This window comes from Gadus chalcogrammus, chromosome 18 (assembly GCF_026213295.1).
Source record: "Gadus chalcogrammus isolate NIFS_2021 chromosome 18, NIFS_Gcha_1.0, whole genome shotgun sequence".
NCBI classification, from domain to species: domain Eukaryota; kingdom Metazoa; phylum Chordata; class Actinopteri; order Gadiformes; family Gadidae; genus Gadus; species Gadus chalcogrammus.
The window spans coordinates 19390593-19418100 of NC_079429.1; the positions used below are offsets into that span (position 1 = coordinate 19390593).

General features: G+C 45.0%; 1 protein-coding gene across 1 annotated transcript in view; it reads right to left on the reverse strand.

Annotated features, from left to right (window-relative positions):
- Positions 1–6820: 6820 nt before the first annotated feature.
- The window catches only part of ryr2a (ryanodine receptor 2a (cardiac)), a 139548-nt gene continuing 118860 nt past the window's right edge, over positions 6821–27508 (reverse strand). Inside the window, exons 96-115 of the mRNA XM_056576687.1 lie at positions 27327–27481; positions 26487–26702; positions 25908–26180; positions 25498–25704; positions 25092–25391; positions 24776–24843; positions 24288–24435; positions 21505–21591; positions 20714–20965; positions 19013–19143; positions 18716–18758; positions 18307–18440; positions 16869–16929; positions 16431–16577; positions 14995–15129; positions 11514–11670; positions 10702–10766; positions 10171–10271; positions 9750–9801; positions 6821–9054 (exon numbers count right to left, since the gene is read on the reverse strand). Coding sequence (XP_056432662.1) covers positions 8959–9054; positions 9750–9801; positions 10171–10271; positions 10702–10766; positions 11514–11670; positions 14995–15129; positions 16431–16577; positions 16869–16929; positions 18307–18440; positions 18716–18758; positions 19013–19143; positions 20714–20965; positions 21505–21591; positions 24288–24435; positions 24776–24843; positions 25092–25391; positions 25498–25704; positions 25908–26180; positions 26487–26702; positions 27327–27481 — 2828 coding nt within the window. The 3' untranslated portion in view covers positions 6821–8958. The remainder of the gene's footprint in view (positions 9055–9749; positions 9802–10170; positions 10272–10701; positions 10767–11513; positions 11671–14994; positions 15130–16430; positions 16578–16868; positions 16930–18306; positions 18441–18715; positions 18759–19012; positions 19144–20713; positions 20966–21504; positions 21592–24287; positions 24436–24775; positions 24844–25091; positions 25392–25497; positions 25705–25907; positions 26181–26486; positions 26703–27326; positions 27482–27508) is intronic.

Below are 27508 nucleotides of genomic sequence, written 5' to 3' on the forward strand. Positions count from 1 at the left end.
TGATTTGTCCAATGAGATTCACTCATTCCTCTGAATGATTAGCTTAAGAAGATAATGATGTTAGATTGATGACGTATTCGGTCCATGTGTGGATTATTGTTCTGGGAATCAACATTACAGGTCCAGAGCACTGGTACAATATTTGTCAGTTATTTCCCACTGGTGAAACATGTTCACAAGGTTTTTCCGCCTAACACCAGAAAGTAAAAGTTAGTCCTTATGTTTTATCCTGAGGGAGATTTAATCCCAACACACACCGGCGCCGAAGGGGCGCGTCAAAAAGACCCCCCCAATTATTCCGGACGTACTAGCCCACACCGGCGCCGTCAAACCCATGCGTCAAACGAGGCTTCACGCCACTGTTCTATTCCCTAGCGTTGCCGCCCCTCAAAAAGCGCTTTTTAAAAGTTGTTTGGTACAAACCGGCTGGTCCTGTACATATGGAGAAATTTCTAAGTATTTGTAACAAATTATATTTTGACACCAGAAATAATATCTTGGACGTAAATTTATTTTCCTTCCCGTCAAAATATTAAAACCTTTTGCCGTCCTCTGCCATGCAAGTTCCGAACGGATTTGCTGCAGCTCCCTCACGCAGGGAGAAACAGAAGAGCAAACGCTAAGCATCGGGATGTTGTAGCCACATGCAGTACTAAAAGAAGAACATAAAACTACAAGGAAAACAAGTGTCTTTACTATATTTGATTCCATTCTTTGTATCAAGAAGGGACCTCGGGTCCAGAGGTCTGTCTAGTCCAGAGGTCTGTCTGGTCCAGGGGTCTGTCTGGTCCAGGGGTCTGTCTGGTCCAGAGGTCTGTCTGTCTGTCTGGTCCAGGGGTCTGTCTGGTCCAGGGGTCTGTCTGTCTGGTCCAGGGGTCTGTCTAGTCAAGGGGTCTGTCTAGTCCAGGGGTCTGTCTGGTCCAGGGGTCTGTCTGTCTGGTCCAGGGGTCTGTCAGAGTTCACCTAGCTCTGCAGAGTCCCCCCCTCCCACCCCTCCTACTCATTGTATGTTGTTCCAGGGGTCTATCTTATTGTATGTTGTTCCAGGGGTCTATCTTATTGTATGTTGTTCCAGGGGTCTATCTTGTTCCACGTGAATGCAGCGTTACACACGTTTGATGTGCTTTGTTTCACTATTCCCTCCTCAGTCCTTAAGAACGACTGACTGAGTCAAGATACAGGCGACCATCGCGAGCTACCGGGCTGTGCATCCTGCTCGTGGAGGCTCACAAGTGGGCTGGAACCCCGAGCCTTCTGGCTAGAGTACGTTCTGGAAGCTGTTGCCACTCCAACGCCCACCACATCACATGTCCGTTGTTATATTTATATATATATATATATATATATATATATATATATATATATATATGACAGCTGTTGGAGACAGATCTGAGATCAGTGTATGGCTGCAGACTCTTAAAGATCAGGCGGTCATTAAGAGACCCATGGTGTGTGTGGAACACAAAAGGTCCTTGTCTGTTTCTGAGTGACATTTGATTAAGTCTTGCCCTCTTTATGCTAATGTATCTCATCAGCCTGACAAAAGTGTTGGACCAAAGCTTATAAAAGGGTTGTAAACTGCTGGGTGAGGTAGTTTTTGCATGAATAGATTTAAATCATAATGATCTAATTCAACATGAATTATGTATTAATAATAAGACTGAATCGCAGGGGTTCTGGATTGTGTATGTGTTTGCTGTAACACACAATCGGGGAAGGTGCTGAAGCCCGCATGATTATTCTGACTGTGACTGCTATCCCATAATACTCATTTGTCCTGCTGGCTTTCAGCTTAATGGAATCAACACACGGCGATGACAGCGCTCTTTATTTGTTCCATCTTCACTTCCCGTGTCCTGGGCTGTTGGTGATGGCTGCAGGTGTGAGCTCCCTGCTGGAACAATTAAAGGCTTCAGATCTTACCAATCAGAGCCCACAGAGCAAGGTGTGTTAGACACACACACACACACACACACACAGAAAAACTCTCACACACACACACACACACACACACACACACACACACACACACACACACACACACACACACACACACACACACACACACACACACACACACACACACACACACACACACACACACACACACACACCATGAAGCAACTCACCCCCCTCATACAAGAAAAATAAATAATTTGACTTATCCCCGAGGACCCTTGCCTCGGCTCCTTCCCTCAACAGTATGCCCTCTTCCCCTATTTTAATAATTAGCTTTTGTCGCTCTGCATGAAAACCGCCAATCCTTTATTTTTGGCTTATTTTATTTCATGACAGATCCTGTTTCTACTCTCTGCTCAAAAGCTGATCCAGTGATCTTAATTCACTGCTAAGTATATAGTTTATATACTGTATAGAAGTATATAACTTATACAACATTCAGCCAAGACATCTCAATGAGCATACTTCTTATCACAAACATCTTAACAGTATTGCATAATCGCAGGGGATATAGAAGAGCTTTAACATACTAACTACAATATAGGCTAAGACGGATTAACGCACAGCCCTACCCTAGGGGCCCACGTCTGCAAGGGGCCATCGATTGGCCAGACTATTTCCAATTTTTCTTAAAATAAAAACTTGAACCCTATTTGCCCATAACAAGAAACATTAAAAAATGAAGCAGCTGATTGGGTAGATTTCTTGGTCATGTGGCCAGTTCTTAAAGTCAATTTTCAAAATGTATGCTAGTTCAAGATAGACTGAGATCCACGATGGGTCAAAACAGATTGATTCACCTCTCTCAGATTTGTCCAATGAAAGCGATATTCTGCGCAATTTGGATTTTACCAGCCTCATTAAGGAAAAACTTCTAAAGAGTAAGAATATGTATTATGATTGTTCCGCTGTGGCATTATTTCTGTTATTATGTCCTACTGCTATGTTTTTAGTATTTGTATTGCTTTGTTTTATTAGAGTATTGCATAGCGGTTCGATTTGTGTCTCTGTAAGGAAGTTGGGATTTTGCCTCAGTAAAACACGGTGTTGTGTACTGTGTGAGCCGCACACTTTACCATACGACAGTATGTGCACAGGCACATTTCAGTACCGTGTATGACTTACTGCTGCTGATGTTATAAGCCTACCTCTTGGGTCACAAAGCTAAAAGCTGTTACCAGCTTGCAGATTGCCTATGAATGCCCTTTTAGCTTGCTCTGTCGGTGGGTCGGTGGGTCGGTGGGTCGGTGGGTCAACAGAAATACGTGGTAGCGGCAGCTGTAGCGAATTCGCACTTGTTTCTGTATCATTGCTGTTTTAGTAGAGGCTGTCTCAATTGGTGTATATATGCCAGTGCGCCCCGAGTATGTGCGTGTGGGCCATGTAATATTCCTTGAACGCTTTTACACATGGCACTAAATTACACTTTTTTTGTGAAGTTATTTTGTGTGATCATTAAGGGGGCCTCACACGAATAGAAGCCTAGGGGCCAATGACGACCTTAATCCGCCACTGTATAGGCCTACTTACTTATTTACTTAAAATGTAATTCTCAAAGATGTTCATATATGTGTCTATGTTAAGTCACTATCTACCGCCAAAGGACGTAACACAATGGTGATTATGAGACCGATGAAAGACATTTTCAGTATTCTGGGTGTATTCCAGACAACGTTGGGGTCAATAGGAAGAATAACCGCTCAGCGCCAAAGGTGTCAAAGAGTACGAAACGGAGATCCTTTGATTTATCTTCATGTGTAGATCCATACATTTGATATTCGTGCCATTGTAACCATGAATATGTTTGATAATTATTTTCACCTCACCAGAAGAATATCCCAAAAGTACCAAAGTATCACATTTTTGGATTGTCCTTAATTCAATGCTGCCCAATCCTATAGGATGGCAGTAGCCCTACACCGTCTCTAGGATCAATTATTCCACCTTCTGGGAACAGTCTGCTGAGGGATTGGCTGAAGAAAATCTCCTCCCATCAGTATCAGGATTCTTCGATCTCCTAGGTTCCGTTCTGTTTGTTTTTCTTTTAACACAAAGGCAGATTTAGACTCAGACACTGTTGTACTTTCACAGCGTGAGGTCGCTGCCAATTCCTGTCCTTACAAGGCCTGTGGTTCCTGGTTAAAGGAGTGGCTGTGGGAGAGCTGGGGTCCCTACCTCCAGAGAGAGGGCTGGGAGCCCCCAGGACGGGACCCCTAACCAGGGACTCAACAGCATCCCCCGAGATGCCTTGTGGGGGCTGCCTCCAGCGGCCCCCACGCTGAGACCAGGGGGCTGAGACCAGGGGGCTGAGACCAGGGGGGTGAGACCAGGGGGCTGAGACCAGGGGGGCTGAGACCAGGGGGGCTGAGACCAGGGGGGTGAGACCAGGGGGGTGAGACCAGGGGGGTCTGACACCAGGGAGGTCTGCTGTCCAGCGCCCCCCGCCCTGGGACCAGGGGTCTGAGGAGACCAGAGATGTCTGCCCCATTAGTGGTCTCCCTTAACATTTAAATGATCCATGAAATAAAACACATTTTGAGATTGATCCAAGAATCAAAACACTGAACAACACCTTTTTAGTTTGCCAACCACACCATGACTCTTAGACGGGCACTTTCCATTTAAATCCTAATTCACTTTCTTATATCTGTTTGGGGCTTATATTGTATATAAAATGTATAATTATAGTTATTTAAGAATTGTATATTATATTGTGGTTTTGAAGCACACCATGAAGAAAGAGGCTGAAAGAAGAGAGTTAGTTCCATGTAACATGGGGAATTTAACCTGTGTAGCCACAGATGGATTTCTACACGGTAAGAGCATTGGAGCTGCCTCAACGCATGGTGCCATATATTGGTGGTTCACTGCATTAATATAACTTTACATATTGAATATGTGTGTGTGTGTGTGTGTGTGTGTGTGTGTGTGTGTGTGTGTGTGTGTGTGTGTGTGTGTGTGTGTGTGTGTGTGTGTGTGTGTGTGTGTGTGTGTGTGTGTGTGTAACCTGCACACATCTCGTCTACACTGTAACCCGTCACTATATAATTATTTGTTATTTGATAATCGATAATTGTAAATTGTAAGATTGTAAATTATGCAGATGCCAAGAGAAAGTAAGCTCCAACATTTCAGTGGTTTAACTGGTTTCCCTGCATACTGGGGTTCTAGATCGTGTGACTCTAAACTCATAACCTCTATAAACTCAAACATGACACCTACAAGGTGAATTTATTTTGGTCGTTTCTTAGGTCTCATCTTAGATTAAATAAAAATGATTTTTGCACTCTTTCTCATTGTGCTGCATTTTAATTCCCAGCAATACACATCTCTCTACACATCAAAATCATGCAAATCCCTCGTTTCCTCCTGTGTTCAGTCACTCGTACACATTTGTGTCACACATACGTAACTTGAAGGATACTGTTCCATGTGAAATAAAATATGAAAATAAACATGACAAAAGCAAGAAAAGAAAAGTACACATTGAAGAAATACCCCTTAATAGTAGAGTGTTTCAGAGGGACGCTGATCATGTTATTGCAGTAACTTCACATTGATCATCAATGCAAGAAAATATAATAAAAGGTTTTAAACTGAATTTGATGATATCACATCGACATATCATGAGATTGGTAGATTATACTATATTATAAAATACATACATCCGCAATCCATAAAATTGAACAATATTATGTGATTCATATAGCGCTTGACTATATGGGTTAGCACACATTTCAAAGCTATCCATAGTTTAGCATTGTATGGATTTTAGGCTTTGCCATAAAGATGTCCACCAATAAATTATACCTCTATTATAATATGGTATCTTAAGCATTAAGACTCACCAGCAATTTAAATATGCTTCACCTGTAACTTTATAAAACAAATCAGAAAACAATGAATTGGCAAATAAAATGTCCTATAAGATGTTTTACTTTGTATGTTTTACAATTTCACTTTACAACAGTCAGCTTCTACTATATGAAGTCCGTGAATGGCAATTGCTGGAGTCTTAACAAACCATCAAAGTATTTTTGTTAACTTATAGAACATTAAACACAGACCATTATTATAAGTTAAATTAGATAACAAGATTTACTCTTTTCATATGGATGCATTTTTGGCCAATGATTTGTAAATATACAAGGGCAGCCACACAAAACCTGGATCAAATATTAGACATAGGTCTTACCAATATTTTAAAGAACTCTAAAAAAAACCTTTTCTTAACATAGATCATTTATTTTTGTTTTGTCATAAACTCTTCCATTACACTTGCATAATAAACATGCAATGTTTTTTGTTGTTTTTTCTGTCGTTTTTTGGATAAGGTGGATAAAAAGAGAGGAAATCGGTTGTATTGCATAAGAGCATCACGGAAATAAACGATATACTAATGAAAAATGCCTACTTCAAGTGTTTCTTTAAAACTCTTCCTCGTTGCTCGAAGTTCCCTTTAAGCGTGAAAACACAGCATGTGAGAGCAGAGGACAGGCCGCGGCTGGCCCCCGCAGGCCTCTCCTCACCGCCGGGTATTGTGCATTCTGAAAACAAATCTCAAACAACAACGTACATTGTTGAACCTATCTATCTAGTCGCATTCTTTAAGCAAGATATTCTTAGTGCCAAGATTTGAACTGTTAAACAAAGCCTGCGTGAATTTCCATGGCTTGCGCTGCTTTGTAAACTTAGTTTCCACCTCAAATCATTTCCAATGTAGACGCTTCAGATGTTCCCTTACAAAGACAAGGTGTCAGCACCCCCTTCTCTTAATCCCATCCCCAACTCGAAGAGCTACTACTCCCACCCATACATACTCACTCCCCTATACACACTCACTCACCCATACACGCGCACTCACCCCTACACACTCACTCAACCAAACACATGCACCAATGCACACCCCTACAAACTCACTCATACACACGCATCCATACACACGCATACACCTATATACATGCGCACAGTCTCGAGAGTTGGGTACTAACTGATAACATGTCTTTATGATTACAAAATCCGAATCCACTAAAATAAATTGATGTTCTCAACCTATCTTACAATACTTTTGTATTTTGACACTTACTATTCTAAAGAATAACATCACTTACTATTAATTAATAGTATTATCTTTTCATGACGTATGGCAATTTTATTTTTATGAAAGGTTTAGCAATTTGCTACAGAAAAGTGTAGGCCTACTATAGAAAACAAATTAAATCGGACCCGGTTAGAGAAAGCCACATGATGTCAACAGCAGTGTTCCTGTTGTCGAGAGAACCGTGAAGTAGAACCGCTCTGAAGGTTTGTCAAATAGAAAATGCTTAAGGGTGAATATTTTCTACACTTGGCTATTCTAATATAGCATGTCTTTGAATTCTGAGAATTGTTTAAATGTTTCCACAGTTGCTCAAATAAATTGCAAATGTCAAGAGTTAAACCTACAGTCTATTGCATTGTCTCCGGGTTCTGTAGGGATGTAATCACATCTCAGCGGGGGTGAGAAGCTGGAGGTTTAGAGGGATTTCAAACCAGAGACATAAAGAACAACTAACTAACAGGTAGGAGTACTTTGATGAATGGTGGGATTCAATTGAACAAATAATGAACCGCCAAGAGAATAATATTAAGCTGTAGATTAAATATATTAGTATTCAAATTACTATTTAGTCATTTAGCAGATGCTTCGGTCCAAAGTGACTAAGTGAATTAAGATGTGTCTTTAAGGACAGGTGAGTGGAAGCATAGCGCTAGCCTGCTGAGGATGGAACGTAGTGCCTTTGGGCTGCTAGTCACCACACTGTGCTACCCTCATCTCATTCATCATGTCATGGAAATGGGTCCCTATTCTGGTCTTAAAAGGTGCTGTGGGTAATACTGTGAGTGAAACGCTCGGTCAGAATATCTGCTTTTGAGTTGACTGCCTGCCTTGGATGAAACTTGGACGGGCATCCATCTTGCCTGTCCGTCACAGATGATCCCTTCTTAATCCTCTCTATTCCTACCTACAGCAGCTTTAATTGGATTGTTCAGCGCTGTTACATTTGACCTTGCCATTTACAATGTGGTTTTTGACTGACTGCATTTCAAGCGCAGCTTGACCGTACTCTGTTGTTCTCACACACACCTATAAAACTGTTCCCTTAATTCTCCATCTTGCATAGCTCTTCCCTGGCTTCAGTAAGGCACTAGTCTCTCTCACGTTGACCACTTCCTGTCCGTTTAGCCTAGGGGCTCCTCGAGGCATGAAGGGCTAGTCGTACGCACATGCAACATGCACCGTGTACACATTCAACCGCTTCTCCAAAGTCAACGGCATCTCGCTCGCATTTCTGTCTACAATCATTATGTTGACATCCATTGTCAGCATTACAAACATTGGAACCAGGTTCTCTGCTCTCTTTATTCACTAAAGTCCCCTCCTGGCCCCTATCACCCCGTCTCTGTGCCCCTGTCGCCTTCACTCTGTGTCCTGCTTGTCAGAGTCAAATTAAAGGCGTCATATCAAGACGAACACGTTTCACATATCGTGTCAAAGTAAATCATTGATGATGTAAGGATGACGGAGAAGCAAACTAAGGAGTTAGCTGAACAGGATTGTTTTTAGGACCAAACTATATATATATAAAAAAAGATGTGTTGGTGGTAGTTACACGTGGTGATGAACCATGAATGTAATAAGGGTCAGGGTTCAGCGAACTCTGACCCCAGAAGCTGAGCAGAAGGGGGGCGGTAGCATGACTGGGTGCCTGTATGACAGCATCGGCTCCTAGCTGGATCCCGGTACGAGGGGGCCGTCCTCTCTGCTGTGGCCAGGATCCAGAGACAAGGACGTGGCGTGCGATGTGGGGGCAGAGGTTTAGGAGGCGGGGGGCCTGGGGAGATGCTATGCAGAGGGCCGCTGGGGCGGAGCGAGTTGGGGGGGCGATGCTGTATCACCACCAGCCCAAGGGTCACTAGGAAGGAAGACGAGAGTCTGTTGTTGCTGCTTCAGAGCCGTCAGTTGAGTTGATCCTCATACTGCTTCCGGAAACAGTCGCCGGCAGGAAAGAACTCCCAGCAACGCTCCTGGTACATCTTCCACACATAGGACTCCTGCAGAAAACACAATATTTAATATAGCACATATCCTTTAATATAACATTTAATATCACATGGTACATCTTCCCACAGGACTCCTGCAGAACAAAAATTAACAAACAATGGATCACAATGGATCATATAACATAGATATTCTAACAAAGAAAATATATGACTTATATAATATAACATATCTAACCTAAAATATAACATATATAATATGATATGTAACATATATCAGAACATAGTTAATATTCCATTAATAGGACTCCTGCAGAACAACCTAACAATATTACATAATAATATATAGATATATGATCTATATCTCGATATATTAATAAACATATAATATAAAATTATATATTAAGTGCTTCAGTCCCAGGGGTTAATGACCGGAGGGGGTTGTGGCTTAGGGGTACCCCTTCAGGGTTTAGTGACCTGAGAGGGGGCGTGACTTAGGGGTACCCCTTCAGGGTTTAGTGACCTGAGAGGGGGCGTGACTTAGGGGTACCCTTTCAGTTAGAGTAACATAGAGTAACATAGGAAGCTCCACATTTCTTCTGTGTCTATGCTTTGGTTCTTCTTATCATGTCCTTGTTCTTCTGACTCTCCAGGTGTCCACGGCTCACAGGACGTAGGAGAACGGAGGTACACACTTCTCAAACCCTTCAACCCAAAATGCATGTCGAAACAGGAACGTGGTTCTTTACCTGGCCTGTGTGCTCTGTTTCATCCTTGTTGATTAGATACATCACGAAAAACCTGCCAGGAAAGGGAAAAAGAGGTTACTGAATAACGCTAAGTAGAACATTGATACAACACCCAGACTAGAGTTCTTCTGTCACTTTTTTACAAAATAAATGTTTAACACATTTCTACAGCTGGATCAGCTAATTTACAATGCATTTTTCAATCTAAATGCTAGGCTTAAATGCTTTGATATGCTATCACACACACACACACCCACAAACACAAACAAACACAAAAACACACACACACACACACAAACTTCCCCACACACGCACACAACACACACACCTCAGCACACACGCACATCCACACCCACACACACCCACACACACACACAAACACCTCCACACACACACACAGTGGACCTCTCTCTGCACTCACAGGTAGTTGGCAAGGTTGTGCTCCTGCAGTGTGTGCGTCTCAAAGCCATGCGGGACCGTGTCAAAGTAGTCGTTCCCTATTCCACAGATGAAGCACTTTGTCTGACAGAGGAAAAACACAAAGATCCTTGTTAGGCTGCGGAGGGAAGGTTCAGAGTTGGTAAGACGCGCCTGGATGGTCAGAAATGAGCCTGGAGCGGTCAGAAATCCAAATGGTCTTTTAGCCAAATGCACTGAACTCAAACACATTTCACTCACTAGCAGCCGACTAGCTATGTGGTTTCTAAAAAATGACCCTCAAATAATAGCTCTTAAAGCTGACCGACAGTACCTTCATCTATGAGTTAGTTCACAATGAGTTCAGGGTTCATTGCTGTTCAGTTATGTGTTGTTTGAGCTTCTGATCGTGTGTGTGTGTGTGTGTGTGTGTGTGTGTGTGTGTGTGTGTGTGTGTGTGTGTGTGTGTGTGTGTGTGTGTGTGTGTGTGTGTGTGTGTGTGTGTGAGTGTGAATGCTGTTTAGTGTCTGTTTACCTCCATGTCCTCTTTCACCTGCTCCTGCTGGTCTCTCAGCTCCCCGAAAGCATCGATAATCAGACCTGGGAACCACAAACACAGAAAGGGAGCCCTTTACAAACACTGAGCACTAATGTAACCAATTCTAGGAATATAAAAGTGAATTACAGTATAATATCAAGTTGGACTAGCAATAAGACCACGGCCAGTATCAGAAGACACCAAATTCGTTAGGAGCCAACACGTTGAGCAACAATAATGAATCAGGCAGAAGAATATTCGCTTCAAAGGTTTTTTTTCGCGCCTTTGACACAATCAGGATCACGTCCTGGTCCTCGAATCTTCCCGTCCTCTCAAAAAACCTGACCTTTGCTCTGTGTTTCAAAACCGCGCACGTCGGGTCGGGGCGCTTGCAGCGGCTCACACGATAGAAGCTAAGCCGTTAGCCGACGTAAGTCGTCGACTTCGTTCAGTCACTTGGCTCCGGATTTCCAGTAGGTAAGTGCACTGGTCTCACAGGTTAACTTTTCTCCTTTTTTTTTCCATTATTTTAGCAGGTAGCTGCCCTCCTCCTCGCTACACTAAGCACTAAGCACTAGACACTAGACACTAGACTCTAAGCACAAAACACCAAGCACTTAATACTAAATATTAAACACTAAACACTTAACACTACATTGATGCTTTACTTTACCTAACCCCAGTATTATTGAAAAGAAAACATTGGGGCATCTCTGTGTAGATGTCATCTTTCTGGGAGCATACAGGTGTGTGTGTGTGCATGTGCATGTGTAGGTGTTTGCGTGTGTCTAAATATGTGTGCATCTCACCCTGAATGATGGCTAAGAGGATGACGATGACGAAGAAAAAGAAGGTGATGTCGAAGATGATGCGGTAGATTTCGTATTCGTCTCCGGCAGGGTCTTCAATCTGGTCGCCAATTCCCCCGCCCGCCCGCACGCCCACGTACATGTGGAACATGTAGCACTGCAGAGAGAGTACAACACAAACATGTATTACTGGAGAAAACAACAAAAATATGTAGCACTGCAGCGAGAACATGTAGCACTGCAGAGAGAGTTCAACACAATTGGATGATATCAGGGACGAGCATTATTTTTTAATAAAAAATGTTGTTCTAGTCAAGATCTTAATGATAGGAAAACTGTACAATTAGTGCTGGGACTTAGGGTCCTGTGGACCAAGGTTTACCTAATAGGGAATGGAAGAGCTCCAAGGAATGGACCCATATAGAGGAGCAATGGGCCTGTTTATTATGGAATCCACCAACCCCAAGACCTCCACACACACACACACACACACACACACACACACACACACACACACACACACACACACACACACACACACACACACACACACACACACACACACACACACACACACACACACACACACACAGGCTTTCTTCCAAATTGCAATGGAGCATAAAAAGTTATCCTTCAGATAGCCAGGAGCACCTATATTCACACATCCAGCGCAGTCTCACTCTACAGACAACCAGTAAGACCCTTATTCAAACGTACATCTAGATTTATTTACTTGGAAGAATCAAAACACCATTTCAACTGCTTTTCTTCTCGTGTCTCTTCCCTTCTTCTGTGGTGTCCAGCACTCACTCCACTACAACCAGTAGCCAAAGCCAACACACTGGAGGGATGCAACCACTCAGCTGGGACACTTCATTCATTTCCAACTCTCAAAGTCAGCAATATTAGTCATGATTTGACCACTCCTTTGGGCGTTTGTGTCCTCATACATAGTATGATACCTAGGTGTTTAAGCAGCTAAAGGAGTTAGGCACCTAGTGAGCTCTGCCACAATAATACATGAGTGCCATGTAGTGGTTCACACTAGTGTGTCACTTCTACTCCTCTACATAGGGTAAGCACGCCCCCTGCAGTCACTTAGAGTAAACACAAGATTCAACCTGGAGTTAAACATTCAAAATGCAAACTATCAACGGATGAGATTATATTCATGGGAATGCTGCTATTAGTAGTTATCATCATTTATGTAGATGTTTCCTCAGCAAAATATGCAATTTATTAGTAATCATTCATTGTCTCTTTAAATGATTATTGAAACTGGTAATAGATGAACGTACCTTTCAGAATGGCAAACATTCAAAAACAATAACAGCAAGGCATTGAAACATCTAAATGGATTCCTCTCCCCAGATGAGGTGAGGAGTCGGTCTGAAGTGGTCACTGAGATAATCCTTAACGTGCTATCTCTGATAAGACACAGAGCAGCTGTTCTTCAACCGTCCTTGAAGCTCAAAGGCTCAATCAAGTTTTGATATTTCATGTTGGAGTTTTCAGTCCTAAACACGACACCCAGACAACGCAGCCCTGCCCCAAGTAATGTCTTTAAACAACAGGAGGCTTTTTTGGGTTCCTCATCCTCCTCATCCTCATCTTCAAACGGCTTATCCGGGTTCGGGTGGCGGGGGCAGAGGCTCCAGCATGGAGCCCCAGACTTCCCTTTCTCGGGCCACATTGACCAGCTCTGAAGGGGGGATCCCGAGGCGTTCCCAGGGCAGTGTCGAGATATAACCCCTCCAACTAGTCCTGGGTCTTCCCCGGGTCTCCTCCCCGTTGGACGTGCCTGGAGGCGCCCAGTGGGCATCCTTACCAGCTGAACCACCTCAACTGCCTCCTTTCTAAGCAGAGGAGCAGCGGCTCTACTCCGAGTTCCTCACAGATGGCTGAGCTTCTCACCCTATCCCTAAGGGAGACGCCAGCCTCCCTCCTGTGAAAACCCATCTCGGGCTGCTTGTACCGTCCCGCGTTCTCGTCCTTTCGGTCATAAACCCATCCTTCATGACCCTAGGTGAGGGTAGGACTGAAGAACGGCCAGTAGATCGAGAGCTTTGCCTTGCGGCTCAGCTCTCTTTTCGTCACAACGGTGCGGTAAAGGGAACGCAGTGCCGCCCCCGCTGCGCCGATTCTCCGGCCAATCTCAGGCTCCATCGTACCCTCACTCGCGAACAAGACCGCGAGGTACTTAAACTCCTTCACTAAGGACTAATTTCCTACCCGGAGTAGGCAATCCACCGGTTTCCTGCTGAGTCATGGCCTCAGATTTAGCGGTGCTGATCCTCATCCCAGCCGCTTCACACTCGGCTGCTAGCCGATCCAGTGAGTGCTGAAGGTCACAGGCCGATGATGCCATCAGGACCACATCATCTGCTACTAGCAGTGATGAGATCCTCAGACCACCGATTTGCAACCCCTCCCCACCACGACTACGCCTCGATATCCTGTCCATGAAAATCACAAACCGGAATGGTGACAAGGCGCAGCCCTGGAGGATGCTAACAACAACCGAACAAAACCGACTTGCTGCAGAGAAAGCGGACACAGCTCTTGCTTTGGGAGTACAGAGATTGGATGGCCTTGAGGAGTGACCTGTCTTTTTTGGGTTGTGCTGCAAATATGAACTTAGTCTGTGCTGTGTGTGCCTTGGGCTTAAACCTCCAGATATTTCAGAATATTGCAGTAAGCAATAAGAACTGTCAATGTGCCTTGGGAGGATAGATAAGATTCACACTTCATAAAGAGCATTGTGATGGTTCACTGCTCACAGTCAACATGTCGTCACGAGAGAGAGAGAGTATAAATGCATCGGCATTTTTATGTGTGTTTTCCAGCATACGTTTTATGTTGGAGTCTGTCCAAATTCCCTGACGGTCCGACAATTTGCTACTAGTCTTGTAGTTACTGCTAATCAAACAATAATTCCCATAATGCGCGCGGCTGAGCGGGTGCCTGTTACGTCCAAAGAGGCATATGCTTTGTAGAACTGGATCGGACCGAGGTGTGTTCGCTTTCACATCTCAAGCAAACCGTACCAGGGTTTGTTTGGAAGCAAACCGAGACCAGCTGTTCAGGGAGGTCGCGGTCGGCTGATTTGGTTCACATCGAAGTGAGGTGGTTGCATTCACACCAACGCAAACGTACCGAACCAAGGGACCGAACTCGTTTAGTGCGCACTAAATGCTGTTGGTGTGAAAGCACGAATAAACTGCTGAAACAGAAGTAGCGTCATGTAATCCATTGATTTCAACAATGTAACTGTATTCTAAATACCAAATGTTTAAATTGTAACTGTAACGGAAAAATACAGTTAGCTATAATTTGTATTCTGAATACGTAACGCTGGTACATGTATTCCTTTACTCCCCAACACTGATCATACTTAATAAAGAGCATTGGGAGGGTTCACTACTCACAGTCAACATGTCATCATACTTAATAAAGAGCATTGGGAGGGTTCACTACTCACAGTCAACATGTCGTCACACTTCATGTCGGGCGACTCTCCGTCTTCACCCTTGTTGTAGAACTTTCTGAAGAAGTTGAAGGCCACCACGGTGTAGAGATACACCACCACCGCCAGCAGGCCCACCGTCAGAACCAGCTGCAGAGGGAGACAGCAGGACATGGTCACCTTACACCTGTACATCGTACATACAGAGGGAAGACTAGGGCAGGGACTCAATCTCAACTAGATCCTCATTCGTAAATGTCGGACACCCCAAGCTTGTCATCGTCAATCCTCTAAATGTCCATTTGTGAAATGAAACCGATAAAGTAAATATGTTTTAAATAATTGTTTTAAATAATTTAAAAAAACGTTAAAGTCCTAAAGCAAGGAAGTTACAACAAGGGGCGCCACAGTCTGTAAATGAAAGATAATGGTCTGCCCAAGGAAAGAGTAGCAATCTACAGAGCAATCCAAACCCGTTTGAGAAGAAAGCTCTTCTCAAAGAAGAGGTTTTTGGAATCCAAGGGAAATTAAAATTTTGTACAGAAGCAGACTGTATTTCCACTGATTCTTTATATGAAGATAAATATATTAAGATAATAATAAAGATATTGGTATATATAGTCTGTGGTCTGGGTTTGATTACTTGATCGTTTCATAAAGTTCAGTTTCAAATGTCATACAAGGCGGCCTTTTACCATAACTACATATTTCTTTGGCATGTGAAAAGATAATCGAACTCCCTAACAAAGAGCTGAAGGGGTTCAGCAGTGAGGACAGAGAGGAGGGATGGTAGTATCAGTGAGGACAGAGAGAAGGGATGGTAGTATCAGTGAGGACCGAGAGGAGGGATGGTAGTATCAGTGAGGACAGAGAGGAGGTATGGTAGCATCAGTGAGGACAGAGAGGAGGTATGGTAGCATCAGTGAGGACAGAGAGAAGGGATGGTAGTATGGTAGCATCAGTGAGGACAGAGGAGGGATGGTAGTATGGTAGCATCAGTGAGGACAGAGAGAAGGGATGGTAGTATGGTAGCATCAGTGAGGACAGAGGAGGGATGGTAGTATGGTAGCATCAGTGAGGACAGAGAGAAGGGATGGTAGTATGGTAGCATCAGTGAGGACAGAGAGGAGGGATGGTAGTATGGTAGTATCAGTGAGGACAGAGAGGAGGGATGGTAGTATCAATGAGGACAGAGAGGAGGGATGGTAGTATGGTAGTATCAGTGAGGACAGAGGAGGGATGGTAGTATGGTAGTATCAGTGAGGACAGAGGAGGGATGGTAGTATGGTAGTATCAGTGAGGACAGAGGAGGGATGGTAGTATGGTAGTATCAGTGAGGACAGAGGAGGGATGGTAGTATGGTAGTATCAGTGAGGACAGAGAGGAGGGATGGTAGTATGGTAGTATCAGTGAGACAGAGAGGAGGGATGGTAGCCTCAGTGAGGACGGACCTGTTTGCCGTTGTGCGTGACCGAGGACAGGATGGTGCGCAGCGTCTTGAAGCCCATGGCGATGTCCAGCAGGTGGGCAGCGAAGAAGAAGTTGTTGTAGTGTCCCAGAATAGACATGGTCATGTACCAGGCAAGGTACAGGAAGGACTGCAGATGAACACAGTCAAGAGAATAATAGACATGGTCATGGACCAGGTACAGGAAGGACTGGGGATGAGGGGTAACAGCTACAGTAAGAGAATAACACTAGTCACTTATCATTCAATTCTACTTAAGAGCTATCATATATACAATTTTCACATTCAAATATCTCAAAATGACTATACCAATGTTATATATATCGTTGAGTACTAACTACGGTTAATAAACTGTATTCATGGGTCATATATCACTTATGCAGTAGTATCACACAATGTAATACTAAAAGTGTATACGTACATTATCAGTGAACACCACCCCAAGTTTCCAGATCTGGTATTTAACATCAATGGAGTTCAGCCTGTTGAAGAAGGAAGCTGTTACAGCACACATCATGAATCGCTAACACATAAACACTCATCTATTTCAAACCTGTTGGAATATAAACCCTCACAGGTGGGATGGAAGGAGAAGTATCCCCACACAAGGTGTGAGTGCAGGTGGATCCTGTGTGTGTTCAGAACAGTATTATCCTCTCTCGTCTGCCCATGGACACCATACCCGAGGTCTGGGCATTGCTGTCTGATTTCAACACATCCTCTGAGATGACTACAAACAGATGGTAACTGTGACATGTACACTCGTATGACGCACAACAACACTCATCACAAAATGTAAACACATACACTCACACCACTCAAACACTCATCACACATTGTAAACACATTCACTCACACCACTCAAACACTCATCACACAATGTAAACATATTCACTCACGCCACTCATTCATCACACAATGTACACGCACCCCACTCAAACACCCTAGCATTGATGTTACGCCCCGTTGAAAATGGAAAGGTTCTCAAACCTTTCCAATTTCCCTTCACTACTTTGCTTTTCAAATTAAACTTCTGTATCTTTTTTAACAAAATAAAGATTTAGGGGTTGAATGCTAAACAGTTTGTCCCGAAGATAGCCAAGAAGCAAGCAACCCACGCAGAGTCTGTCGTTGAATTGAGTAAACAAACAAACACAACAAGACACACACACGGGCGACAACACACATTGGTGCAGACACACATGCACACATAAGGGCACACACACCGATTTTTCCAATTTTAAAAACAGTCTGTAACGTTGGTTCTTGCACACCACACCGCCCCTTCAGCAGGGAATTGAACCACCCACCCAGAACAAGGCAGGCAAGCGATCTGATCTGAAAAGACTGCTTCTAATAGATCTGTCAAATGAAATGATGTTTGAGAAGGTATTGAGAATTTAAACCTTAGGGGACACGTTCTACACCTGCCAAACCAGGTACAGCATTCAAACACACCTACTCACACATGATCCAAACACAAAAACACACACACACACACACACATGATCCAAACACACCTACACACAGACACGATCCAAACCACACACATACACATACAAGATACAAACACCCACACCGGCACAACCAAACACACACATGATCCAAACACAGACACAGACACACACATAATCCAAACACACACACAATCACACACATAATCCAAACACACACACAATCACACAATCTAAACACACACACACACACACACACACACACACACACACACACACACACACACACACACACACACACACACACACACACACACACACACACACACACACACACACACACACAAAACCCAGACCCATGATCCACACGCACACACTCACCCTACCACACACACTCTCACTTACACAGCAGCTAATGAGTTGTCTTTCTTGGGTTTCCTCTTCTCGTGTGAGTCGCTGAAGTCCAGCGCGGCCCGGTCCATCCCCAGCAGCTCGCTGATCCTGTCGTGGCCGTAGAACTCTCCGTACTTATCCATCACCTAGCAACCAGAAGGGGAGACACAGTGGTCAGTGTGCTTCCCGGTTACCCATCTCACAGTGGAGTACAGGTCAGTTTCTCATTCCGCTTGTTTGGGACCAATCTTTCACAGAAACTTTCAAAGGATCAATGCAGGAGTTCATCAGAGAGGTAAAGAGGTATTTAAAGGGAGGGACAAAGAGTCATGGATAAGATCATGAAAATGAAGGAGATAATTAAATAACAATTAGAATTATCTGTCGTTATTCATACAAATACCCGATTGAATTGACTAACCTTTCTCTTCACAAATTTGTCCCAGTAATTGTTTGGGAAAGATCTGAAAACCAAAACAAAAGGACCTTAATAAGTGAATAATAATAATTTATAGAAGACATCGACCCCCCTTCATAGATACTGACCTGTTAATCGATTTATATTTTTAAATGATTGTTATATTGATAGATGTAATTATTATACCAAACAATGTTTTTTTTAATTCACACGCTCACACAGTAGTGTGTAAATATCAGTGCATCTCAGCATTAGTGAGTGGTCTTCGTTCACAGCCATGAGCAGTAGAGTGCAGCTCACTGTGTGTTGATGACCAGTCGGTCCCACTGGCCCTTGATGTCGTCCTCAGACGGCTGTTCCGTGATATACAGGCCATCAAACTCCAGCTTGCGGGCCACCTCCTTCTCACGCTTGAAGATCACCAACGGCACCTGAGTCGTACAATCACACAGTCTGAACCTCCTCAGAGCAGCTGTGGACACCACTCAACAGCTACAATTTGAAGGTCATTTGGTAGAAATGCCTTCTGGTAAAGCTTCTAGTGAGTGAACTGTTTTTTTGAGGAGATCCGTTTGGGTCGCCTGCCTCAGTATGAGATGGGGTAGGAGATGACCCCCCCGGCTCAATTCTGACCAATCAGGGCACCTCATTTTTGGGCAATCCGTTTTGCTTGTTAGTCCCCAGTGAGTTGAAGGCAACAATTATGAAGGGTGAAAACTGAGTGAGGGAGGGCCAGAGGACATTTTATCCTTGTTTAAAATCTGTCGCTCTCCAATCTGAGCTACAGCAGCTTTTAGCAGTAAATCGAAATTATTGACATTTTAGCTTGTGAGTTAAAATAACCTGTATATAGACTATAGCGATTTCACTAACGTTAAATAAATGTCAATAAAATGACATCCTACAACAGATATGTTCGTTACAAGAATCTTCCTGCTTCCAGAACCCCTCCCACTCACCCCTCCTACAAAGCCGGGCTACGCTAGCTCACATCCCACAGCCGGGCTAGGCTAGCTCACATCACACAGCCGGGCTACGCTAGCTCACATCCCACAGCCGGGCTACGCTAGCTCACATCCCACAGCCGGGCTACGCTAGCTCACATCCCACAGCCGGGCTACGCTAGCTCACATCACACGGCCGGGCTAGGCTAGCTCACATCACACAGCCGGGCTACACTAGCTCACATCCCACAGCCGGGCTACGCTAGCTCACATCACACGGCCGGGCTAGGCTAGCTCACATCCCACAGCCGGGCTACGCTAGCTCACATCCCACAGCCGGGCTACGCTAGCTCACATCACACAGCCGGGCTACGCTAGCTCACATCACACAGCCGGGCTACGCTAGCTCCCATCACACAGCCGGGCTACACTAGCTCACATCCCACAGCCGGGCTACGCTAGCTCACATCCCACAGCCGGGCTACGCTAGCTCACATCACACGGCCGGGCTAGGCTAGCTCACATCACACAGCCGGGCTACGCTAGCTCACATCCCACAGCCGGGCTACGCTAGCTCCCATCACACAGCCGGGCTACGCTAGCTCCCATCACACAGCCGGGCTACGCTAGCTCCCATCACACAGCCGGGCTACACTAGCTCACATCACACAGCCGGGCTACGCTAGCTCCCATCACACAGCCGGGCTACACTAGCTCACATCACACAGCCGGGCTAATGATTAAAGGGCTGATTATGGTTCCATGGTCACGCAACGCAATGACCACGCAGGCGCTTCGACGCAGTCAAGAACCTTTATGGTTCTGCGTCAGATTTTAGTAAGCGGACCAATCAGAGCCCTTGCTGCTGCGTCGCCTCAACGGAAGGTTAACATTTTTGAGAGGCGCATGTCAGGCCCTTGCGGTGGATGCAAGGAGGTTCCGTAACCCCCTTTCGTTGCATGAACGTGGGACCATATTCGGTGCTTAACCTTCCACACCTCGTCTGCCCTGACTGGCCGACTGAACACCAGAGCTGAGCTTGCAACCAGGAGCCCACCTTCAGACAGTAGTAGCCGATGATGCAGAAGAAGGAGATGACCGTGTGCATGATGGCCAGGATACGTAGGGTGGGCTCCATGTAACCGCTGCTCTCCTCCAGGACGAAGTGCACCGTGACCGGCCTGGGGGCCTCCCGGCCTTCCTCGGCCGCCCGGCCCTCCATCTCCTCCAGTGTGGCCCACTCCACCCTGGACTGGCTGCTGGGATACAGCAGCTCCTTCTGCTCCACCACGGCCGAGGACGTGGACACCTGTAGGAGGGGGTCGGATCACACTAGTTCTTGTTGTGGTAATGAAAGGGCAATACCGGTCTTGCTGATAAAAAAATACCGGTCTTGGCTCCACTCAAACATCCGTTGCCAAGATCATTTGTTAAAAAAAAGAAATTGTATTCTGCCGAGAGCATTAACAATGAGCAAGCTCTTGCTAGGATATAAACATTGTCAATGTAGCACCTGGATTTGCCAATGCTCATCCGTCTATGGTGAGAAGTACTGTAGAACATCTCAAAGGGCTACTGCTGTTGTTTATCTTCCGGGCAATGCATCCTCACACTAAACACTGTAGTATTAGAAATGTATTCCATATATTTGACATGGTCATTATGCGAATCCCATTTTGGTAATGGGGGCTTCAGTTTAGCCAGGAGACAGGGATACGATGGTTTGATCACCCTAACCAGTAACACCTATATGGGCATGGGTTTCCTCAAATACAACAAATAAAAGATGTGTAATAATGGATCAGCTGAACTATGGATAATGAGAATGGACCAAAGGGAAGCCGGTACCTTGTAGAAGAGGAGGATGAAATTGATGGCAAAGGCCACAAACAGAGCCAGCATCCGCATGTTGTAGAAATTCCTGGCAAAGTAGTTCTGAATGGGAGAGCCACAAGGAGAACAGGACATTACAGAACAGCCCTAGTTCTGAAGGGGAGAGCCACAAGGAGGACAGGACACTAAAGAACAGCGCTAGTTCTGAAGGGGAGAGATACAAGGACAGGGCATTACATGGTTGGGACGGAGGGATTATACTTTGGATGTTTCTAATGTACCATTTAAAAGCCGGGCCTATGTTTTGAAAGGCCTGAGGTGTCTTTGGGAGGCATAGTCAAGTTGGGTCCCTGGTTTCTTCTTTTAATTGGGCTTTATTGTTTTTGTTGACTATTTATTATAACGACTCATTTTCCAACACAATCACTTCTACGACCCAAAGCACATGGCTGTGTCGACTAGTGGTGAAACGGATCAGTGTGTCCACGGTTCGGTTCAGATAACCGTTTTGGGCCTCGGTTTCGGATACGGTTCGGATTAGGATCATGTCCGTGATAGTAAAAAGGCAGACTTTTTTTTGACGGAGGGTTTGGGGGAGAAACACAAAAATGAATGAGACCCACAGGCTATTTGCAATGTGTTAATTGACTGCAATCAGACAACTTGCAAGGCTTTTTTGTGCAATAAATGTTCCCCTAAATGCATTTGAAAACATGCATTTGAAAGGCCGACGAGATTGATGTTTGAATGGTCTTTGAAGATGAGCCCAGATCTTTTCTAGCTGTTCCACTCACATTAATAGTTGGGTGGCTGCGGCGAAGGTGTCCTGCCATATTCGAAGTGCTACCCGAGGAGTAAACGAAGGACGAGAAACAGTGTTTGCATACTGTCCTTTGCTTGTCAACTGTATTTTTCCCCTGATCATCGCACTCCACACTAAAACCGAAATGATCCCACACGGCTGACTTTAATGAGGCTGGTGCTTCCTCAAATTTCCTCTTATTGTCATTTCCATTCATCTTTTCCATTCATAAATTGTCATGGACCGCTTAAAGTTTAAAGCCCAGTTTGTTTTGAACGCTGACAGGCTGAAGGGAGGGGCGGGAAAAGTCTCATTGGCTCAGGCAGCACTGGAGAGAATGCATTCCGCTGGGTCCTAAACACCCTTTTGTATCGGACGTAGGCTACAGTAGGCAAAATACGCTACATAAGGCAATGCCTTCATGAAACCGAAATCCGCGGATCTCCAGAATGCTCCGAACTGTGGTAAACGAACCGAACGGATTCGGATACAATTCGAATCCGCTGCAGGCCTAGTGTCGACACAAGACCATGTTTGGCTAACTGTGCTGTGCGTACATTAAGGCAGACCTGTGGCAACTTTTGGGATTGTGACCACACCTCATCCCTTCTGCTCAGTAACATGAAGCCGTTAGACAGCAGATAACCCCATGGTTAATGTGTTCACACCTCATCCTTTCTGCTCAGTAACATGAAGCAGTAAGACATGACGCAGATTACCTCATGTTTAATGTGTTCACAATTTATCCCTTTGGCTCAGTAACGTGAGGCAGTGAGACAGCAGATTATGTCATGGTTAATGTGTTCACACCTCATCCCTTCTAATCAGTAACATGAAGCAGTAAGACATGACGCAGATTACCTCATGTTTAATGTGTTCACACCTCATCCCTTTGGCAGTATAGTATCAATGTGTCAGATACAATTCGTAATAGATTATTAGATACATGATTCATCAGATCCTTAGAACATGAGCAACACTGTGTTGATTTGAGTTTGGATTCTTTTAATCCGTTTCTATTTTTGTTTGGTTTGGACTGGATTCTTTTTTGTATTCATATTCTTTAAAGTTCAGTTCCTGGTTGTAAATCCTTAAAACGCACTCGTTAAGCGTTTATTCATTTATTTTATCATCGTATAGATTACTTTATTTTGTCATCAAAGTTGTGTTTGATCAAATAAAACCACCACAATTGGATAATCCAGTGTCTGGGCACCATTTTGCAACGAAACATGCTGTTTACACTCAATAAGTGTTCTGATTGTAATAGCCGAGACGGTTTCAGAGGAAATCTGTAAATTGCCTTCAATCAGAACACAGGTTCTTCAGCGCTATCTGGCGGCCATATGGTGCATGCTGAACTTCCAATAGAGGGGGCAAGTGTCAAAATGATACAATGGGTTTCCAAGATATCGACCCGTTTGTGTCTCAAAAAGTTTATATCTTCAATTTTGCATTGACTTGCATTAGATTTATGTTTTTATTTGGAGATATTACCTAAATCGACTTAAAAAATCTCTATCTTTGCTCTACTTTACTTACATCAAATATTGACTCAGGTACTCATCAGATGTCGTGCTGTTGCCCAATTGTACTATAGGGCTACCAACTGATAATGCACTGTATTCACTCTAAAGCATGATATTTATTTCAGGCGGAAATTAAATCTTCCCCCTTTGCTGTGTCCTCTAACCAGTAGCACAAACATTGAAGTCCTTTGAGATATACTCTATAGCACCGAAATATGGTCCTGCATTTCCGTTTCTTCGTTTTCAGTTGCATTTTGTGTTTGAGATTCTATCCGTTTTTTTGTTTTCAGTTTTGGGTATCTACAATCAGATAGTGGTCTGCAGCTATGTGAAAGGGATTTTGTAACCCTTTATTTTAAAACAATCTTTGTATGTCCAATTGTGCAATCTCATCCAATAATGTTTGCCATCTTGTGCATATTTTTGCAACATAATGAATAATAAGATCAATGAAAATCGCGTCCTACCAACAGTTTCCTCTGGTAGGCGATGATCTTCTTCCAGAAGACGGACTCCTGCAGGTCTGGTTCCTCAGACTTGAAGATGTAATTCTGTCGGATCTTCTGTTTAGCCATCGCCTCTTTTTTCGCTTTGTCTTTGTCTTCGTTCTCAGGCCTTAAGCCACAAGGACATGTAGTGCAGAAGCTTAGATCAGATGAACATGGATGGACTGAGACTAGAGCTAAAGATGGATACACATACTGCGCGCCTTGTTTCTCTTGAAGGACAGTAGGGAGATAAAGTAAAAAGCTCCCCCATCTCTAGGTAGCTTTCGAAAGCAGAGCAACGCATTCAATTCCCATTGAGCATTATTCAAAGAGTATCTGTGAATATCTAATGAAATGAATTGCAGTCTTAGCTTTTACTCATTTGAAGCAATTGCACTTAATTGTGCTTGAAAAAGTGCAAGCACAATTAACAAACAGTTCTTTTGGTTTTGGCTCATTTGACATACCCTGTTTTCTTGGACTCATGGCTGGTCTCTGCTGTTCCTTCGCTGTCCTCCAAGCCTGAACTCTTAATCTAGAAGAGATGTGATTTTATTGATGCTTATAGATTAAAACCATGTCCATCATAGAGATCATGCAGAGACAGACACGCTACATGCAATATGGGAATGATGAATACATGACTAAGGTTGTGAGCGAGAGATGGTTAGAATGAGAAAATAACTGAGAGAGCCAGCTGTCACTAAATGAACGGTATAAGAACAGAACGATTGGCGACTGGCGAGTACACAGCCAACGTAAAGCGCCAGCTGACAACCCCACCTGGTGCCTCTGTCTGAGCTCCGGGGAGGGGATTGCGGCGGGGGGAGGGGAGATCAGCAGGTGGGTCAGGCTTGCGTTGGGGTCGTGGGGCGTGAGCTTGTACTGGCCCCCCTCCCTTCTCAGGTCCAGGCCGAAGATGTCCGACAGAACCTCGGTTTCGCCGGTGTTGATGGCCAGGTCTGCCAGCTCATCCTCGGGGTGGAAGGCGCGGTCTGAGGACTTCTTCTCTGGCTCCGCCCCCTCCCCACGCACCCCCTCATCCTGGCTGAGGTCAGGCAGGCTGCCCAGCAGCTCCGACACCTGGAGGAGCACATTCAGGTCAGACACGGACAAGAAGGTCCAGTTTGTTGAATACAACACGCAGGGTCTGTACACAACACAAAGACAAGGAGACGGTACAACGTGCCTTCATGGCGCTGCCGCCGTTCAGAAGGCTGCCTCCCATCAGGCTCTTGTATGTGATCCTGCAGAAGCCCCTGGCCACGCTGAAGACCACGTACAGGACCCGGAGCAGCGTGGACCAGTAGAAAGAGGCCAGCGTGGTCACCAGGTCCCTGACAGTCATCTTCTTCAACCTCTTGACCTGCTTCTTCACGCTCTTCATCGACAGCACCTGACAACAAGCAGGGGAACATTAATCTGGTGACACATAAAGGGTGCTGTGGATATTACCGGAGTGCAGTTCTTGTGAGAAATGCCACGGCCATTCATGAGTGAAACGCTTTGTGGGGATGAGAGTTCTGGTTCTGGTTGTGGTGTGGATTATAACGGCTCATCTCATGACGCATCACGGCCGTCGTCCCCATCGGTCCTTGCCTTCATGACGATCACCACGTTGTAGCGCAGCGCGAGCAGCGCCGTCCGCAGGGTGGCCACGGAGAAGAAGCCCGTCTCGGGGCCCGCCTCCTCAGGCCGCTCCTGCTCGCTCTCCTCCTTCACCGCCGAGCGCTCGCCCGCATCCGACATCTGCGCGGCTAGCTGCATCTCGAAGATGGTGTCCTCGCAGAAGTTGACGAACAGCTCCATCTTCTCCTTCTCGCCGCCCTCGTTCACCACGTCAAAGATGAACTGTCGCTTCGACTCCTTCACCTGGCGGGGGAGAGGAGCAGCAGGGGGTGAGGCACATGCCAAAGAACTAGGACGGAGACGCAAACAGTACATACTGGTTGCTTACATGCTACCAAAGGAAGAGATTAGTCTGGTCTGACTGTGCCTCTATTCTATTATTTATGGTAGCCATTTACCTGTTGCTAGGGAGTGCTGTATGAATCTGACTTTGTGTGTGCCGTGAGTTTCCCTCCGTTGTGGCGATTATGTGTTGTTATGCTGTGGAGAGCTTGAAATAAATGGACTCGACAAGTTGTATTACAACAATTACTTGAGTTGAACACTGACCTGGGGCTTCTCCCACTGCGTCCGGCTGGACTCGCTGATCTCGAAGTAAACCCGTTCAATGCGCTTGGCGCTCCCCATGATCTCGATCCTCCCCAGGTAGGGCTGGAAGTAGTCCAGCACGCTCTCCGCCAGCGCCAGGAAGGTCTGCAGCCGTGTGTCGTGGGGCATGTGCTCTGACAGGTTGGTCAGCAGAACTGCCACGTTGAAGCCAATGTCCTGAAGGAAGACATTGGAGATGGATCGATGGACGGACTGCACCTCAAGCCCAGTTCTGATAGGAGATTTGTGATGAGACGAAACAGAGAACGTGGAGGCGGTGTGACCTGGACGGCTGCAGAGCGTACCGCCGTTGATTGGCATCTCAGGAGATTGACCTCATTACGCAGTGCGCTAATAGAACCTACTGCCGTACCTCCCAGCTACTTAAACATGGCCGATAATTTACCACAACATGACAAGATAACAAAAGTAAGCTACAGTGCCTATTTATGGGAATTATAGCCGTGTAACAAGCAGAAATATCACTAATATTTTGTTTCCAACCAGTTTCAATAAGCCTCTTTCCAGGTAAAATACAGTCCCTGGAGTGTTTTACTTTCCCAGCTGCTAGCATTGCGCAAGTAGCCACATAGGGCTTCATACCGCTTCTCGCTGCGTCGATTTCAAAGGCCCAGTTTCAGAACTTTATCTTGTGATTTGTTTCAAGCAGCCATCAGTTGCAAGCAGTCTTGTCAAAAATATCTGATCTGAGCTGGGATTTAGAAAGGAATGGGGAATGTACTAGCTATAGAACGTCACAACATATGCGGCCAACCCCGAGCAATATCCTCCTGAAGGTACCTTGGCCGGCTCGTGGAAGCGCTCCACAAACTCCTCATAGTCCAGCAGTTCGTTTTCGTCCGTCTCTGCACAGGAGAGGAGGAACTCCGTTTCCGACTGGGTGTAGTGCTTGTGGCTTTCCATGGCTTTATGGAAGTCCCTCTTGGAGATCACACCTGCAGGTCAACATATAAACGTCTAGC